The following is a 17311-nucleotide window of genomic DNA, read 5'->3' on the forward strand; positions in this document are numbered from 1 at the left end:
GGATAGGCAGCCGGTAAGCAGAAGAGCCAGCCCTTCTGGTCCCGAGGCCAGAGGCACTCTTTCCCCTGGCCCTGTGGGAGGCAGGGCGTGTGCTCAGGATTTGAGCCAGGCCTTTGCTTTGCCCTGGGCACACCCCACTCCCACTGCCACTGCCCACAACTGTGGAGGGTGCACCAGCAGAGGCTCTGAAGCTGGGCCCTGCACCACTGTCCTGAGGTGTCAGGCAGCTCTGGCTTCGAGCTGGCACCGGGCAATAATGTCCCAACTTCCCTGGCTTCCCCCCAACTCCCGGTGGCCGGCCCCATGTCCCTAGCACCTTCCTTGCTTGCTGAGGCCTAGACTTAGTTGCTTCCATTTCTGGGCCCCAGTGGAGGGGTGGGCCTAGAGGAGGCTGGCTTTGGTGAGCAACAGTGGGAACACTGAACAAAGGCAGCCGGGTGTAAGAGAATGCGGGCTCTAGAACCAAGCCAACCCTAACTGGAATCCCAGCTATGCTGCTTAATCACTGGGGGACCAGGCAGGTTTCCTGACCTCTCTGTGCATCAGTTTTTTCAGCTGTAAAATGGTGATGATAATTCTTGCAGTGTTTTGTGGTACAGATTAATCAATGGGCTTGTTTCCAAGTGGTGGACATATGAGTGATGGTTGTTTTGATCTTGTATCCTCCTTTTTTATCTTTATACTTTGCTTAAATAGCAGGCCATCACGTCTTAGTAGCTTCTCTGTTATTCAGGAGCTGACTGTGGCCCCACTGCTGCTCACTCTCCCTCCATCCTTCTCCCCAGGCTGCTCCCGGCAGATCGGCTTCTCATTTGTACGACCCAAGCTCTGTGCCTTCTCTGGCCTCTATTACTGTGACATCTGCCACCAAGACGATGCCTCAGTGATTCCCGCCAGGGTCATCCACAACTGGGACCTCACCAAGCGCCCGGTAAGTCTTGACCCCAGCCAGTGGTAGCCACATAGGACTGCTGAGTGACAGAGGAATGGCCACTCCTCTTTGTTGCTGCTCATCTGTTTGGAGGAGTTTGGCTCCAGGGAAGCCAGGTCACTGGTTCAGGTCCCATGATGTAGGGGAGCTGGCCAAGAAAAAACTGGGTGCTGATCTACTGCCCCTGGGCAGAGCTCTGTTAATGCCTGCCTTGGTCCTCAGGTGGGTTTCTGAGGATGGTTTTCTGCAGCTCCCCATGACTACAGACAAAACTGTTTAAGGCACCAGCATATAGATAGATAGGAAGGATAAATCACATATATAGATGGGTGGATGACTTGGGTGGGTAGATGCATGAGTAGGTGGATGTGCATGGCTGGATGGACGGATGGATGTGTATTGATGGATGGGTGGATGGGGGGTACGTGGATGGATAGATAGATGAATGACTGGATGGATAGATGGGTGGATGGATGGACGGATGGATGGGCTGCGTGGCTGGCTGCACTTCCCCTTGGAGCAGTCAGCTTTTTCTGTGCGTTTTTTTACATACACATCTACTTTTTAAAAATTGGTATCATACTGGACTCATATTGCTTTATCATGCTTTGTTCACTTAGTCTTATATCTTGGGTATTTTTTATGTTCACTAAATGTTTTTGAATAAGAATTATTCTAGGATCTTTTAGATTTTCCTCTTCTTCCACTGGGCTTAGCCACTTTTCTAGCTGAGTACCATGAGCAAATTACTTAACTCCCATTTCCTTGTTTCTAAAGGGGCGTTAACAACAGTACGAGTCTCAGGGTTGTGTGAGGACTGAATGAGACGGTACCGCAGTCCCTTCGATGGTCCTTACGTTAGTGCCCTTGCCCTTTCCTGAGGCCTGTCACCTTCTGCCCCTAATTCACTTGGTCAGGGTCTGCCTTAAAGGGCACAAACTTGGCTTTCTGCTAAGACAGACCCAGAAACACAAGGAAGAAGTTGTTTGCTTCTCTCAAGACCCAGGTCTGCCGGCCGTGCAGCCTTAACACGTGGACATGTCCTCATCAGAGCACAGAGGGTGTGATTCTCAGAATCTCTGCCACCCCAGCCTCCACCCCCTGGGGACAGGAACCCCAAAGATGGCAGCTGCACTTTGACTTTTTTGTTGGCTCCCTTGTCCCCACTCCTGCCCTCAGCGTTAAGTGTTTAACTAACTACGTAGAGAAAATTAGGTTTCAAGATCAGTACAAATGCAAAGAACCCTCTGCCCATAAAACACACTCATGATTTACAACACCCGGATACTTCTGTTGAGCCATCTCCTTGTTCATTACTGTCATCCTTGTGCCACTTCCTTTCTCCAACTAGGAAATTACAATACTTCTCTCGGCGTATTTGAGATCAGGAAATGTCCAGCTCTCTCTCAAAGATCCTGGCCTGGTAAAGACAGGGCATTCAGACTAGGAAGTGGCTGCCTCACAGGGTAGGGCCTTACTGCTCACTCTTACCACTCTGGCTAAGCCACTTAAGCGAGGCCTATCTGGCACTTGGCAGGGTGTCAGCCCAGGACTGGGCTTCTTTCTTTGTCCATCCGCTCCATGCCCACAGGGTAGGAGCAGTCCCTGGGGAGCAGGAATCCCCTGCCTGTCTGCAGTGTTTGGCAGTTTGACCCGAGTCACCGGGGCTTTGCCACTGTAGGCTGTAGGGCTGGTACCTCAGGGCTCTGAGAAATGGGAAAAGGGAGAGTTGTCCGTGGGGAGGCGGGAGATGACAGTGGAGCTGGGAGACAGGAGGCCAGAGGCCTCCCCACCCCCACAGTGTCACAGTCTCCCGAGGGCCCTGTTCTATTCCCAACCCTCTAGGGGACAGCTGGGCCACAACAGGCACTCACAGAGTCTGATGGCAACTCCCATTTACTGAGGATATGCTACATGCCAGGAGCTCACATGGATCATCTCTTTCAATCTAAACTCAAAATAATCCCATGAAGTAGGTGCTTTTATTCTCCCCATTTTACAGATGAGGAAACTGAGTCACAGAGAGGTTAAGTAAGTTTCACAAGGTCATACAGCTGGAAGTAGTGGAGCCAGGATTCAAATCCAGCTCTGACTTGAAAGCCTGGCTCCCAGCCACTGTGTGGTGATTGGTAGTGGAGAACATCTCGGCTCCTCCGTCCTTCTCACCTCAGCAAGGAGGAGACCATGAGGGAGAGGGCTTTCTCCTTGCCTAGTGAGGTGGCCAAGTGTGTGGAGACAGCACCTCAGTTTAGACCTGGGCTCTGCTTTCCACAGGTGGATTGGATAAGCCACTTTAGCTTCTCGGAGCCTCAGTTTCCTCATCTATAAAATGGGGTGATGACATCTTCCCCATTGGGTTGTACTGAGGATGAAGAATGGATGTGGTTGAGGTCCTTAGCCCAGTGTGTGGCAAACAGCAGGTGCTCAATAATTGGCTTTGGCCGTAGGGTCAGGACTGAGGGTAGCACCTTCGACCCAAGCATCATTCTTGAGAGGCTGAGATTGCGCACTCACCTCCTCACGAGACTTGGGGAGCCACAGCTGGTGCTGCTGCAGAGCTCCCTCGGGAAAGCTCTCGTGGAGCTGTGTCTAGTCTGTAGCTTCCTGTGGTGGGAGCCTGACTCAGAGCAGTCACCTGGTTCCTGAGTCGCCGCGCCGCCGGGGCCCGGTGGGGGTAGGGCAGTGCCTGTTTCCTTTGGGCAGGAAAATGGGGGCTGGGAGGACAGGAAATAGTGGGGAGAGTTAGGCCAGGAGGAGAGGGGCGGTAACCAGAGCAGCCCCCCCTCCCTCCCAGCAGTCGCAGAGGGGCAGCAGCTGTGCCATGGAGGCAGCGTGGGTTTGGGAGTCAGATTAACTGGGTTCAGATCTTGACTTTTATGAGCTGTGGACCTAGGCCAAGTCACTCCATCTCTCTGAACCTCACTTTCCTCATCTATAAAACGAAGATGGCACCACTTCCCTTGGAGGGTGGTTGCAGGGTAGGGAATGAGTAAATAATACAGTGCCTGGCCCTGAGCTGCTCACCCAATGGCCACTCTGTCCCACCCCTGCTGCCTGGTGGTGTCCCCAGATCTGCCGGCAGGCCCTGAAGTTCCTGACGCAGATCCGGGCCCAGCCCCTCATCAACCTGCAGCTGGTGAACGCGTCCCTCTACGAGCACGTGGAGCGGATGCGCCTCATTGGAAGGAGCCGGGAGCAGCTGAAGCTTCTGGGGGATTACCTGGGCCTGTGCCGAAGTGGAGCCCTGAAGGAGCTAAGCAAGAGGTGAGCACCCTGGACGCAGACGCGCAGGCACACACACATGGGCCAGTGCCCACGCAAGGTGTCCTCTTGGGAGAAATGCCAGGACTGGACGGAGATCCTCCCATCTCGTTTAGAAAATTATCACATGCTTTCAGAGTGGCTTTTGTTTACATATTCATTCATTCATCTGACAAATAGTTATTAAGAACATACTGTGTGCCCAGCACTGGGCTAGGCGTGTGGGATACAACACTGAGCAAGGTAGACCCGGGCCCACCCTCTTGAAGGAAGGCAGGGGAGTAAGCCAGCACTACACCCTGGGGAGAGGCCGGGAGGGAGGTGGGATGGCTAACCTGGACTGGAGGAGGGCCGAGAGGGGAAGACCTCCCAGAGGAACTGACATCTAAAGTGAGGCCTGAAGGATGAGTAAGAGTGAGAAAGTGGAGGAGAAGCAGGAAAGAGTGTTCCAGATGGAAAGAAAGACACACACAGGCCATGAACAAAGACCCCAATCCTAGAAGGAACCGGGAGAACTTCGGGGGATGGGGGGGGAAGTGGACGGGAGAGCGGTGAGGGGAAGGCTGGAGAGGCAAGCGAGGGCTGTGTCGCCCTGGCTCCTCCCTTCCCTGGCCAGTCCTCCCTCCCATCGCTGCTTTGCTGCTGTCCATGGCAGCATCCCTCCCAAATCCTCGGAAGAGGGTGAGGTTGGGGTGGGACCCACAGGATGCCCTTCAAGAAGCTTCTCAGTACCCAGGCCAGGGGGTCTGCTCAGAGTTGGGAGATGACGCTGGACTTCAGCATGGACTTAGAGGGTCTTTCTGTGCCGTCATAAACCCCTCCAAGCCCCAGGTCGTGGCCCAGGCTGCCGCCTTCTACGGGGCTGTGCTGGCCTGGGGCCCTCAGGAGCGCAGACCTCAGGCGGAGGAGGTGGTGCCTCCGCCCAGGGGGACTTCGTTGCTGGGTCCTGGAGACCTGGATCAGCTCACAAGTGCCTCCATATTCCCCCTCCAGCCACTCCTCACCACACGGCTGGCAGAGACCACCTGTCTGACGGCTGTGCCTCCTCAGTCCTGGCTCCCGTTCTCCCAGAGCCGCTCCTGCACGGCTCCTCAGGGCCAAGGCGGTGCCCAGTGCAGGTCCACGGAGCTCAAGGAGGGGGCTGCTGCCGGGAGCTCTCTTAGCAAGGGAGAGAGGCTGGCCCTCAGGCTTCCAGGGCAGCCGGCTGCGCCCTCGTCCCCTCCGCAGGGCCTGGAAGAACAGAAAGCCCTCTGGGGCCACCATGAGGGGCCCTCGAAGGCTGCTTCCCAGGGAGGCTCTGTCCATCTCAATCATCAGCTGGCACCTGGGTCTTCACTCGCTCCCAGCCTTTCTGAGATTCCGGGACCCGGGGCTCCAGAGAGTGCCCTCCCGCCCCCTGGCCAGGGTGGTGAAATTTTGGGTCAGGTGGGACCTCATCACCCTGCCCAGTCGAGGGGTCTCTGCAGACCTGAGTAGGCCAGGTGCCTGCAGGGTGGGTCCTAGGTGACAGCCTCACTCCCTGTCCCCATCCTGCTGAGATTGTTTGGTCACCAGCCTTACCAACCTGTCTGAGCTGACCTGTGCTGGGCACTGAGGGCAGTCCTGCCTTTTTCCTCTGGCCCTGCTGTTCCCATCCTTGGGTGCAGTTCTGCACACCTACTGCGCACCTAGCCTTCAGGAGAGCAGGGCCCACCTTTGGCAGTACCTGCTTAGAAGCAGCGTGGGGCAGGGGAGAGAGCTCAGGGGCAGCCCCTGCCCAGCCCCAGACCTGCTGGGTGACTCAGGGAAGTTTCTTCACTTCTCTGAGCCTCAGCTTTCTTGCCTATAAAATAGGCCAATGATCCCTGTGTTCATGTGGCCTTTTAGAGTTGTGGTGAGGGCCACATGAGGGCTCAGAGTCCCTGAGAAGGGACACAGACACATACACTCAGATGGCCCTGGGTCAGCATGGCATGTGCTCTGAGGGATGGCACCTGACCCAGCCTTGTCAGGACCCAGAGGGCCAGGGAAGCTCCCAGAGGAGATGACATCTGAGCGGAGGGTTTGCAGAGTTCTTTTTTCCGCTTAAAAAAATGTGTTTCTTCTTTACAAAGAGAGTCAATATTCAAACAGTATGTGGGGCTGGCCCCGTGGCCGAGCGGTTAAGTTCGCGCGCTCCGCTGCAGGCGGCCCAGTGTTTCATTGGTTCGAATCCTGGGCGCGGACATGACACTGCTCATCAAACCACGCTGAGGCAGCGTCCCACATGCCACAACTAGAAGGACCCACAACAAAGAATATACAACTATGTACCGGGGGGCTTTGGGGAGAAAAAGGAAAAAATAAAATCTTTAAAAAAAAAAAAATATTCAAACAGTATGAAAGAATCAAGAGAAAGCTCAGATGGACCCTCCTGCAGCTGGCCCCCATCAGTGCTGCTGGAGCCCAGACCCCGCTCTGTCTGCACATGGGATGACAGGCGTCTCCACACGGCGGCAGCACGGATGGAGTGAACTGGAATTTCCGAAAAGAGCTGAAGAGAAGAGAGGGGAAGGGAAAGCGCTGCTTTCCTGGCCAAGGGGACCATGGCGTGGAGGGGCGGGATGTGGCTCCCAGGACCGTGAGGGGCTCAGTGCTCTGGACTGCGGGTGTGGGGCCAGACTTCGATGGCCATGCGTGCTGCACCAAAGACATTTGGATTTTATTCTGCCAGCTGTGCGGAGCCGCTGAAGGGTTTTGAGCACAGGACCGTCTGATCAGAGGCTTAGAAAAGACCAGTGGGCAGCAGTGGGGCCCAGGGGCCGTGGTCATAATTAGCCCAGGAGGGGAGGAGGCCAGAGTGGAGGCTGAGAGGGCGAGAAGGGTTGAGAAGGACTGGGCAGGCACCAGCTGTAGGTCCCCTTTCTCTCAGGGGACTCAGCCAGAGGGCTGCCACTGGGAAGGAACTCCTGCCTGCCTTCACCCCACAGCAGGACGTTGGCTGCAGGGAGGGCCCTGGGCCTGGCTGGCCCCCAGGGCTTCCGTGACTGTGGACACAGGGCAGATGACAGAGATGGCTCTCCATCCGCATCAGCCCCACCCTTCCTGCAGCTCAGGGACAGTCTGTGCACCACCCGCCCCCTGCGTTTTTCTGGTGATAAATGGCAGCTTCCTGTTCCCAGAAAGCTGGACATTTACCGGGGAAACCAGCGTTGTGAACTGAGTGGCCTGTCGGCGGCATCCTCGCCCCGCACAGCACAACGTGGCCTGCCTGGCTGCTTGGTGGAACTCGCCTTTTCTGCCCTGGATCGGGATCCCCTTGGACCATAACTGAGGCCCTGGGATGGGGCATGACCGAGCCCCCATTCCAAATGCCCCAGGGCCTGGCATCATCCTGCCCCCAGACGTCCGGGGCATCCTAGGACAGGTTCCCGAGCTTCCTCAGACACGGAGACTCTCCTCCTGACCCCAGTACCACCCAGACACACAGAGCAACCCAGGCAGGTTTTTGTACCAGGGGAGTTTCTGCAGGTGCTTCCTCTGCTTCCCTCCGGACGTAGCCCTTGGGATCTCTGCTGCTGGGGAGGCGGAAACTAGAGCCGGGTTGGCGGTTGAGCCCTCGTCCTCTGCCTCTCACCGCTGCCCCCGCCCTCCACCCGCCTCTGAAACGGGATCTGCTGTGCTTAGGACATGTCTCAGTTCCTCCCACATGGCACCAAAACTGGAGGCTTGAATGTGTGTCCCTCAGCTAGGCCGGGGGCTGCAGGAGGGCAAAGGCCATGTCCTGTGCATCTCTGTCCCCAGCACTGTCCCTGGTATGTAACAGTGGAAGTAATAACAGCTAACATCTGTAGGCATTCATCGGGTGGATAAGGATGCAGGCTCTGGAATCAGACTCCTGCATTCAATTCCAGCTCTGCCACTTACTAGCTAGCTGTGTGACCACAAGCAAGTTGTTTAACCTCTCTGTGCCTCCATTTCCTCTTCTCAAAATTCGGATTATAATAGTGCCAACCTCTTAGGATTATTGTGAGAATTAAATGAGTGAATATATGTAAAGCTCTTAGTCCAGTTCCTGGTACCAAGTGTTAACTTTCATCATCATCCTCATCATTTGTTTTATAGATAGTTTATTTTTTATACCTTTAAATTTAAAAAGTTTTTTCCTGCTTTATTGACGTATAAGTGACAAAATTGTAAAACTGAAAAGTGTACATCGTGATGATTTGATATATGGATAGATTGTGAAAGGGCTCCTCCCATCTGGTTAATTAACACATCCATCACCTCACTTTACTTATTTACACATATAGGAACATTTAAGTTCTACTCTTAGGAAATGTCAGTTATATAATACGATGTTATTAACTATAGTGGATAATTTTTAATTGTTTACTATGTGCTAGGCACTGTGCCAAATGCTTTAGATAAATTATTTAATCCTGAGAACAGCTCTGTTTCTCAGGTGAGGAAACCTGAGGTTCAGAAAGGTTAAGTAACTTGCCCAATGTGCCATCAGCTAGTCACTTGGAAGCCCAGGTGCCGAGCCCCAAGCCCCGGCTGCTGACCGCTGACTGCCGTTGGGAGGGAGGTGTTTGTGGCTGGTTAGCAGCTGACAGAGTGAGAACACAGCTTGGCCCAGGTCTTGGCAACCCTTCCAGGGAATCTCTTGTGTTTTCTCTGAAGGCTCAACCACAGGAACTATCTCTTGGAGTCTCCCCACAAGTACAGTGTCGCTGACCTGCAGCAGGTGAGAATGTTCCCCCGCCCGGACCTCCAGAGGGCCCTCATTCCTAGAGGAACCAGAAGTGAGCTGGGGGCTGCAGTTTGCTGAGGCAGGACAGCAGTCTCAGGCTCTCAGCACCTCAGACCAGGGTCCCCCGTCCCACACTTCCTGGGGGAGTGCTGAGCCCTGGCCCCCCGGGAATAAGCCCAGGGGTTCTTCCCTCAGCTGGACTCGTCCCTGGCCTGGAGGGCAGAGGGAGGAAAGGCCACCGGAGTGAGAGTTTGGGACATTTCTTTCCTCGAGGGAGACTGCGGTGGATTGGGGTCTCATCTGTCAACCCCGTTATCCCCGGTGACCTCCGTCCAGGGGCTGGGCGCCCGCCTTGCTCAGCTTGCTTCGGGCCGTGTACTTGCCCTGTGGGAAGGAGCTTCTCCCCAGCAGGAGGCCTTGAGGCAGGGTGCCGGGAGCGGGGCAGGCCACGCACTACCCGCAGCCTGAGCCTCGGGACGGCTGCCTAACAAGCCTGGCGGCCTGCGCTCGCCCTCCACAGATCGCCGAGGGGACATATGAAGGATTTCTCAAGGCCCTCATCGAATTCGCCTCCCAGCACGTTTACCACTGCGACCTGTGCACTCAGCGCGGCTTCATCTGCCAGATCTGCCACCACCATGACATTATCTTCCCCTTTGAGTTTGACACCACAGTCAGGTATGTGGGACACCCAGGCAGCCGCTCCACCCCCAACCCCAGTTGGCCCCGATGTCCCAGGGAGGCAGGCCCAGCGCCATTGTGTGGGAACATATTGAACATCCTCTCTGTGCCAGTGCCACTGGCTGGTGAGGTTGTCCAGGGCAGCTGACGCCTGGACAGTCATGGCCAGTTCCATTCCAGCTCAGGGGACAACCTCCTGCCTCTACTAAGCATCCGTCTTCCAAGAGAAGAGGCAGCTGCTGGCTCTTTGAGTCGGGGCCTCAGTCTTGTCATCTACAAATGGGTTGAGGAGGGAGGAAGGGAGTTACTGCCCTGGAGTGCTGGCGCAAGGCCCAGCACAGGTGGGCCCCTGGGGGCTGCTGCCTGCCGCTGCCTCTGCTCCTATAATGATCGTTCTTGTCCCCGGTCATCGCATGTTATCAGAAGCCTCTAAATGGAAAAAGGCATCCACCAAGCTGCCGCGCCAACCCGTGTGGGAGCAGAAAACTGAACTGGCGGGGGTGTTAATTCATTTTCAGTAGGTGTCCCCTAGCCTGGATTCAGCCCCCGAACAGATCTGGGACTGAGTTTTTTAAACTCCTGAGTGTCTTAAACACAGGCAAGAAACCATTCCATGAGTTTCAAGCAGCATTTATAGAGAATGAACAGAGCACAGAGTACGAGCGTGCAGTGTGGGACTTAGGGGTAAGTGTTGGTGCAGGAACCTTTGGTCCCAGAGTGGAGAGGTAGTGCCTGCGTGCCTCGGGCTGCAGGTAGGACACAGCTTTGCAGTGGGCTCTAGTCAGGAGCACTGGCCGGACTCAGGCCAGGGGTGGCCCCAGCCCACTGGCACCAGCAGCCCTTGCCACTCTCTCCCAGGTGTGGCGAATGCAAGACCGTCTTCCACCAGAGCTGCCAGGCCGTGGTGAAGAAGGGCTGCCCCCGCTGTGCCCGCCGGCGCAAGTACCAAGAGCGGAACACTCTCACCTAAGCCAACCTGTCCCCACCCGGGCTGCAGGAGCATCCGCCCAGGCTGCCCTCTCAGGTGTCACAGCCATCTCCCTTGTCAGGAAGACTCTCGGGTGTGACCAGAGCATGAGTCTGCCAGAGGAAGCCCCGGAGGTCCTTGGTGACATCCCCCAGTGCCCACCCCCACCCGTCTGTCCCAGGGCGGAGGGGGAGCAGAGAGGGGAGCTTTGCACTAGTCAAGCCCCGCTCACCTCCCTGACGGGCACCTCCTCCATTAGGGCTGCTCAGACACTGTGGAGACAAGACCGGGGCGCATTTGCAATCCCACATTCCTGATTAAAAGGTCTAGTTTTTTAAGGTGGGTTCTTTCCCTTCATATTACAACAGAAAATATTTTTTTATTCTTGACCCTACACAAGTCACCCAAGACGTCCAGGCGTCCTCACCCTGAGTAGACATGCAGGAAGGGCTTGGGCCTGGCCTGCAGGGGGCAGGGGCCCAGGCAGCCAGGCCTCTGTGGGGACAGAGCCCACAGCTGGTCCAGGTGCCTTTCCTCCCCCTCACTGGGTACCCACTGCTGACAGCTCAAGTGCAATGTGCCAAACCACCCGTGGGGCCGGCGGGCTCAGGCCTGAGGACCACTGTCCACCCCTCCCCCTCCTCCTCACCCCCTGCCCCGTGCTCCTCACCTGAAGAGCCCATCCCCCTTCTCCGTGTCACAGCCCCACCTCTGCTGGAGCCTGGGCTCTAGGTCCCCGCAGGAGAAGGGCAATGACTCAGACCAGCACTGTCAGCACTTTGAGCCTTCCTTGGTCCAGGGAAGGGTCGTCATCTTGCCCAGCCCTCAGCCCCTCGCCCTCCTCACTCCCACCACAGGCAGGCAGGCAGGACGCTGCTGCCTGACCAAGCCCTGCTGGGGCAGAGGGAGGCTGGGCCCACAGAGGGCGGAGAGCCCCACACGGTCCTTCCACGAAGAGTGCTGGCCCCACTGCTGAGCCACACAGGGACATGCGTGAGGAGCCGCCCTCACAGAAGGATGCTCCGCCTTGTTTACAAAGCCATGAATTCACCGTTTCAGTGGACTGGCCCAGGAGGGGCGCCGCCAGAGACTGGGAAGTTTCATTGGAGCAGGATTGCCTTTTGAAGGGGTCTTGGGATGGGGCAGGAGCCTGGAATTGTTTTCAAAGTGATAGTTAGACCTTTGGGGGTTGAGAGGAATCTGGGTGTGATTTCTCTGTTGCCTTCCGCCACCTCTCCTGGATCCTGCAGACCCAGCTCAGCCCTGGGGTCCTCTGGCCCTCCTGTCTGCTCTCAGCTTGGATTGGGGGCCCCAGGTGGAGACTGCCTGTCCCTCCTCTCTCTCGGGGTGATCTGGCTGCTGAGTCACCTGCCCAGCCCTGTGGAGCTGGATAAGTTGTGCAATAGAAAGAGAAGGAGTAGGAAGGCGGAGGGGGCAAGGGGGCTGCCACAGCTTCGCTGTGCCCATCACAGAAGATGGTGCGCACCTGTGCCCAGCACGTCAACGCCTCCTAAACCAGAAGGTGGATCCTTATGCCCATCCCACCCACCCCATAGCCAGCATTAATGCCTCGCCACAAACGTGGCCTGATTAGAGCCGCAGTTGCCCCGCACCTGCGTTCTTGGGCCTGTGAGTATATTCCGTATTCCAGAGGGTGCCCTAGGGGGCAGCAGGAGTGAGCCCCAGAGGAGCTTGCCCCCCACCCTGGGGTTGGTAGCATTAGAGTTGACCCTCTCCCCATACCAAAAGCTGCTAATGCTTTCAGATGAGTTGATTTTTACCCCCTCACCTCCAATGGAAAGCTGATGAGAACCTCAGTAGTGCCCACACTATTTTTAAAATGTCATTTTATGCAATAAACTGTTTCTTGTGAGGGGCCCTGGCCCTGAGAAGTGCTTTGCAATGTATTGAAGGAACTGCTGCCGGGTGATTTTTGAATGATTTTGCAGTAAAGACCTGATCTTTCTAATCTCTGGTCTCGCTTCTGAATCCTAATGCTGCTGCTGACTGGGCGCCCATGGGCCATCCATTACCGTCTGAGAGGCCACCACTCCCTTGTCAGTCAACTCCTGGGCACAGGGGTAGTGGGGGAGTGGCTAGTGGTAAACACTTGCAGGCAGGGGGCTTGTGTGCCAGGATTGCACAGGGAGAAGAGGGGAGGTGGGGAGGGAACAATGCTTAGGCTCTATCCCATCCTTGTACTCCTCAGAGTCGTTGGGATAGGATTCGGGGCCTGTGGGGAGGGTTACTCACACACACTCGTACAGAACAACTGAAGCTGATGCCTGAAATTCCACCATGGTGGCTTTTTTCCTGTGCCTTAAATGTCGAAGCACAGTCCCCTGACACTGGAACGCGTGAGACCTCAGGACTGTATTTTCCACTGTGTTATCCAGGGCAAGAGAAGGGGCTCAGCAGGGCCAGGCTGTTTGAGAAGACCTAGTCAGGGATCATGGTTTTAGGGCTCAAAGTGGACTCTACTTTGCGGCCAGCCTTCCTCTCAAGTTCTAGGAGAAGCCCAGGAGGCCACAGGGGAAAGGCGATCACTGCCCACTGTAAGGACAGAAGAAGGAAACAGACTAATTCTCAGGAAAATGGGACTGAAAGACATTCAGGTGTGCAGTTTCCTGTCCTTGAAGATGCCTTTCAGCCCACAAGGGAGCATCCAGTTTCCCTCAAGGGCCTCACCTCCGGGGGGGGGGGGGCAGTCAGTGGCGGGCTCCAGGAAGATGAGGGGAACCCAGTTGGAGTGTTGGGGAGAGACAAGCCCAGGGGAGGGCCCGGGCGCATGACCTGGGTGCTGCCCTGCCTCTGGAATTGGTGCCTCCATCCTCAGCAAGGTGCCTGAGGACACAAGTCCCCGCCCCCTCCTGCCTAAAGGAGGGGGGAGACCTCAATCCAGCCCCAAACAGGAGGACCGCTCATGTCATAAGAAAAGGAGAGATAATAATAACTAATCTAATGTATGTCCTTATAGCAATAACGTGGTAATAACAATATATTGTGCTTAGTGCATCTCATTTAATCTCAACAATCAACAGTGAAGTAGGTGTTACTGTCCCCTTTACAGGAAAAAAAACTGAGATACCCAGATAACGTGAGGATCTTGAGTCCAGCCAGGATGTTGAGGTGGGCAGGGGGCACAGAACCAAGCAGTGGGAGGGATGTCTGGCCAGAGGTTGGTGAGGAGGCTCCCTCCCCCCTCCCCCCACCATCCTGGCCCTGCTGCCTCCACCTCCGGGAGACAACCAGGTGTGGCCCAGGATCCCGGGAGGTGCTGGGGGAGAGGGTGGCGTCTCTGCTCCTGGGGCGCTGGCCCGGCCCAGAGGGGACAGGAAGCCAGGACACCGGGGATTGTCTCTCGCAGCCGCAGCCCAGCCCCAGCCCGGGAGGAAGTTCTGACGGGCGCTCTCGGCTGGTGCCTCCCTCGCTATATTGTTGAACAGGAAACAAGGCAGCGCGGGAGCTGGGCGGTGGAGGAGGGAGCGCCGGACGCCAAGCCCACGCGCGCCTGTCGGGACAAGTGGAGGCGAGATCAGCGAGCAGACACCCAGAGGTGCCGGGGCCGGGCCGGACAGAGAGGAGGGTGCTGAGCTGGGGGTGAGGGTGCCGCAGGTGGCGGGTCCTCACCAGGGAGCACCGCGCGCCTGCTCCCCTTCGCACCGCGCTGGGGCGGGAGCTGCGCGGGCCCGATCCCCCGCCCCGGGAGGAGGGTGGAGGCGAAGGGCTGCCCTCCGTCTGGGGGCGGGAAGGGCCCAGGCCCAGGCCCCCCATGCCGACCCAAGCGTTGGAGCCGCTGTGGCTTGCGTCGCCCGGGCAGTGGACCCAGGGTACCTCCTGGCGACCGGTCCGTCCCAGCGCTCCAGGGATCCTCCCCGCTCCTCCCATCTCTCCTCTTCTCTTCGCTCCGCCAGGGTCGGGGAAGGAGCCGAGGCGCGGGTCCCCGCCCCACCGAGCCCGAGACTCTGCGCTCCGGTGGGCGTCCCTACCGTGGGAACCCCGCTCCCAGTTTTTCCAGGCCCTCCGTGCTACGCCCGGAAAGGGCCTTGGGAGGGCGGAGGTGGGCCCGGAGCGGGTAGCGCCTGCAATCCGGCTGGAAAGGGCTCGTAGGTGGTGATTCAGGGTGCAAACGGCCTCGCTCGGATTGGGAACGCCCGGACGAGACACGGCGCCCGGCTCGAGCAGTCCCAGAGCAGCGCATCCGGGGGGCGCAGAGGCTCGCGGACGACAAATCCCGCGTGGTGGGGGCGGGGCGGGCGGGGGCGGGACCCTACCCTCTCCCGACTGTGCTCGCAACCTGCCTGCGCCCCTTCAGTCGCAGCCCTCCTTGCCCCTGCCCCCTCCCTCATGCCTTCTCTCTCTCCCGGCTCCGCCCCCAATGTCCCCAACGGCCCAGGCCGACTCTTTTAGGCTCCTCCTCACCCCTCCCAGACACAGCTACTTTGGGGGTTGGGGACAGCCCTCCTGAGTGTCTCCTTCTCTCTTTTCTCCCCTTGCCAGCTCCCGCTCCACGGGGTTTCTCCAGCCCAGCCCTTGGAAGCCCCGCCCAAGGAGATGGCAGGGACCTAACTCGCATCCATCCACCGGCTCCGCCCAGCCAGCCCATGGGCTCCGAGGCCGCCCAGCCAACGTGAGTGCGCCGCTGGGGTCCAGAGGAAGGCGGAGAGGAGGGGTGTCCTCCCTGGGGCTTGTTGGCTTAGCTCCAAGCAGCTCGCCGACCCCGCCTCCAGGGCCCAGGGTGCTCAGTAACTCAGTTTACGTCCCTTCCCCCGTCGAGGAAAGACAGCTTGAGAAAGTAGAGAGAGCGCTGTGCGCCCGCGGCTGGACCCTGCTCCTCGCGTCCCTCAGTGTCAGCAAGCGGCCGAGCTCCCAGTGCTGGCCCCGGGCCACCGTTGTGGGGCAGGAGGTGTGGAGGGACCAGCCACTTCCAGAGGAGGCCACCAATTCCTGGCTTTGATGAGGGACACAGGCAGATTTAGTTAGGCTCTGACCCTCCCCCGACACACCAGGAGCCAGGCTAAGCCGGCAGGGAGGAGGGTGAGAGGTGGTAACCACTCCAGGAGAGCTTTGGGGGGCCCTGAGGACACCGCACGGGTAGTCGCTGTGAACGTGCATTCTCTACGGGCCACTTTCATGGGGCAATGTGGAGATCACAGAGCAGGTGGACAGGCCCGAGATCCGAGCCTCTCTCGGGAGGTGGGGGTGGGAGCTGGAGAGCAGGGGGCGGTGCGGGCCGGTCTGGGCGGGCCAGGCTCCGGGTTCATGCCTGTGGTGAAGCCGCTGGGGAAGGAAAGAGAAACCAAGAGAACCGGTTCCCCGGCCTTGGCAGTCGTGGGCCCTTACGCCAAGGCCCTTGGACTAATCGGGACAGGGGCACTCCCAGGGTAGAGCGGCGCGGGGGCCCCTCCCAGAGCCTGCACACCCCAACCCCTGACCCCGCGGGCCCGGGCGCAAACGCCTGGAGGGAAGAGGCGCTGTGGACGCGGATTCCCTGAGGGCTGGAGGCATGGGGCGGAGGCGGGGCGGCGGAATGGGCTGTTCTTCCCACTTCACAGACAGGGAAACTGAGGTTCCATTTAGGCAAATGTGGTGTCGACTTTTTCGAGGGCAATCACTCCAGATCTTTGAGCCAAGGCTTCTCTCGCTGTAAAGTTGGACCAGTATTACCCACAATCTCCCCACTAAGGCGTTGAAGCAAGGCTCAAATCTTATCATCAGTGCCACAGAATGAAAAGGTTGTCATAATTCCATCACTGAGCGTAAGAATGGGAACCTTCGAGATTATTTTATCCAAGTCCTCCGTTTTAAAGATAGGAAAACTGAGGCCGGAACGCACTGGACGAGTGCAGCATCGAGACTCGAACCCAGCTCGTCCATCCCCCTCGCGCGATACGCTTCCCGGCCTCCGCTGCCCTGACATCCTTGCCCCTCCTCCTGTTGCCCACAGGGAAACGCCGCGGCGGCCGCGATGGCGGCGGACGTCGAGGGAGACGTGTACGTGCTGGTGGAGCATCCCTTCGAGTACACGGGCAAGGACGGGCGCCGCATCGCCATCCAGCCCAACGAGCGCTACCGGCTGCTGCGCCGCAGCACGGAGCACTGGTGGCATGTTCGGCGCGAGCCGGGCGGCCGCCCCTTCTACCTGCCCGCGCAGTACGTGCGCGAGCTGCCGGCGCTCGGCGACCCTGCCGCCGCCCCGCCGCCCACGCCCCAGCCGGGCCTCTCAGCCCCGGAGCCGCTCTCCTACGACTACCGCTTCGTGAGCGCCTCTGCGCCCGCGGGCCCCGACGGCGCGCCCGCCGAGCCCCGGGGCCGAGTGAGCTCCCTGTGCGGCCCTGCGCGGCGCGGCGCCGCGACCCAGCGCAGCAGCCTGACGCCCGGCCTGCCCGCCTGCCTGTACACGCGGCCCGCGGCGCCCGTGCGGCCCGCGCAGTCCCTGGACGACCTGGCGCGCGCCGCCGCCGCGCCACCCGCGGGCCTGCTCGGGAGCGCGGGCAGCTTCAAGGCCTGCAGCGTGGCGGGCTCCTGGGTGTGCCCGCGGCCCCTGGCGCGCAGCGACTCGGAGAACGTCTACGAGGCCATCCAGGACGTGCGCGGCCCGCCGCGGCACGAGCGTCCGGAGCAGGTACGCCGCGGGGAGCGGGGAGACCGGGGGGCCTGTGCGCGCTCCGAACCGGGGCGCTCCGAGCCCCCCTGGGCTTAGAGGCCGGCTCGACGCGGAGCAGCGTGTCCGCCGACTTGGGACGAGCGCCCCTCA

At 58.5% G+C, this 17311-nt stretch overlaps 2 protein-coding genes and 1 long non-coding RNA gene across 8 annotated transcripts in view; 2 read left to right on the plus strand and 1 right to left on the minus strand.

Moving 5' to 3' along the window:
• The window catches only part of PLEKHM1 (pleckstrin homology and RUN domain containing M1), a 46664-nt gene extending 34141 nt beyond the window's left edge, over nucleotides 1-12523 (plus strand). For 2 of the 3 annotated variants that reach the window (XM_070561758.1, XM_070561759.1), the window contains 5 exons: nucleotides 786-931; nucleotides 4002-4195; nucleotides 8837-8900; nucleotides 9427-9584; nucleotides 10446-12523. In XM_070561758.1, coding sequence (XP_070417859.1) covers nucleotides 786-931; nucleotides 4002-4195; nucleotides 8837-8900; nucleotides 9427-9584; nucleotides 10446-10557 — 674 coding nt within the window. In that variant the 3' untranslated portion in view covers nucleotides 10558-12523. The remainder of the gene's footprint in view (nucleotides 1-785; nucleotides 932-4001; nucleotides 4196-8836; nucleotides 8901-9426; nucleotides 9585-10445) is intronic. The other variant, XR_011523311.1, reaches the window with a different exon arrangement.
• A 1030-nt stretch (nucleotides 12524-13553) lies between these two features.
• LOC139074023 (uncharacterized) lies at nucleotides 13554-14903 on the minus strand. The gene is made up of 2 exons (XR_011523312.1): nucleotides 14389-14903; nucleotides 13554-14065 (listed from the first exon to the last, which is right to left on the minus strand). It is a non-coding gene; the product is annotated as an uncharacterized lncRNA (long non-coding RNA).
• Nucleotides 13980-17311, plus strand: part of ARHGAP27 (Rho GTPase activating protein 27) — a 31459-nt gene continuing 28127 nt past the window's right edge. The window contains exons 1-3 of one of the 4 annotated variants that reach the window (XM_070561762.1): nucleotides 13980-14110; nucleotides 15055-15184; nucleotides 16502-17179. In XM_070561762.1, coding sequence (XP_070417863.1) covers nucleotides 16523-17179 — 657 coding nt within the window. In that variant the 5' untranslated portion in view covers nucleotides 13980-14110; nucleotides 15055-15184; nucleotides 16502-16522. Of the gene's footprint in view, nucleotides 14155-15054; nucleotides 15185-16501; nucleotides 17180-17311 lie in introns of all 4 variants that reach the window. The other 3 variants (XM_070561764.1, XM_070561760.1, XM_070561763.1) reach the window with 3 other exon arrangements.

The sequence above is a fragment of the Equus przewalskii genome, chromosome 10, assembly GCF_037783145.1.
Source record: "Equus przewalskii isolate Varuska chromosome 10, EquPr2, whole genome shotgun sequence".
In the NCBI taxonomy this organism is placed as follows: domain Eukaryota; kingdom Metazoa; phylum Chordata; class Mammalia; order Perissodactyla; family Equidae; genus Equus; species Equus przewalskii.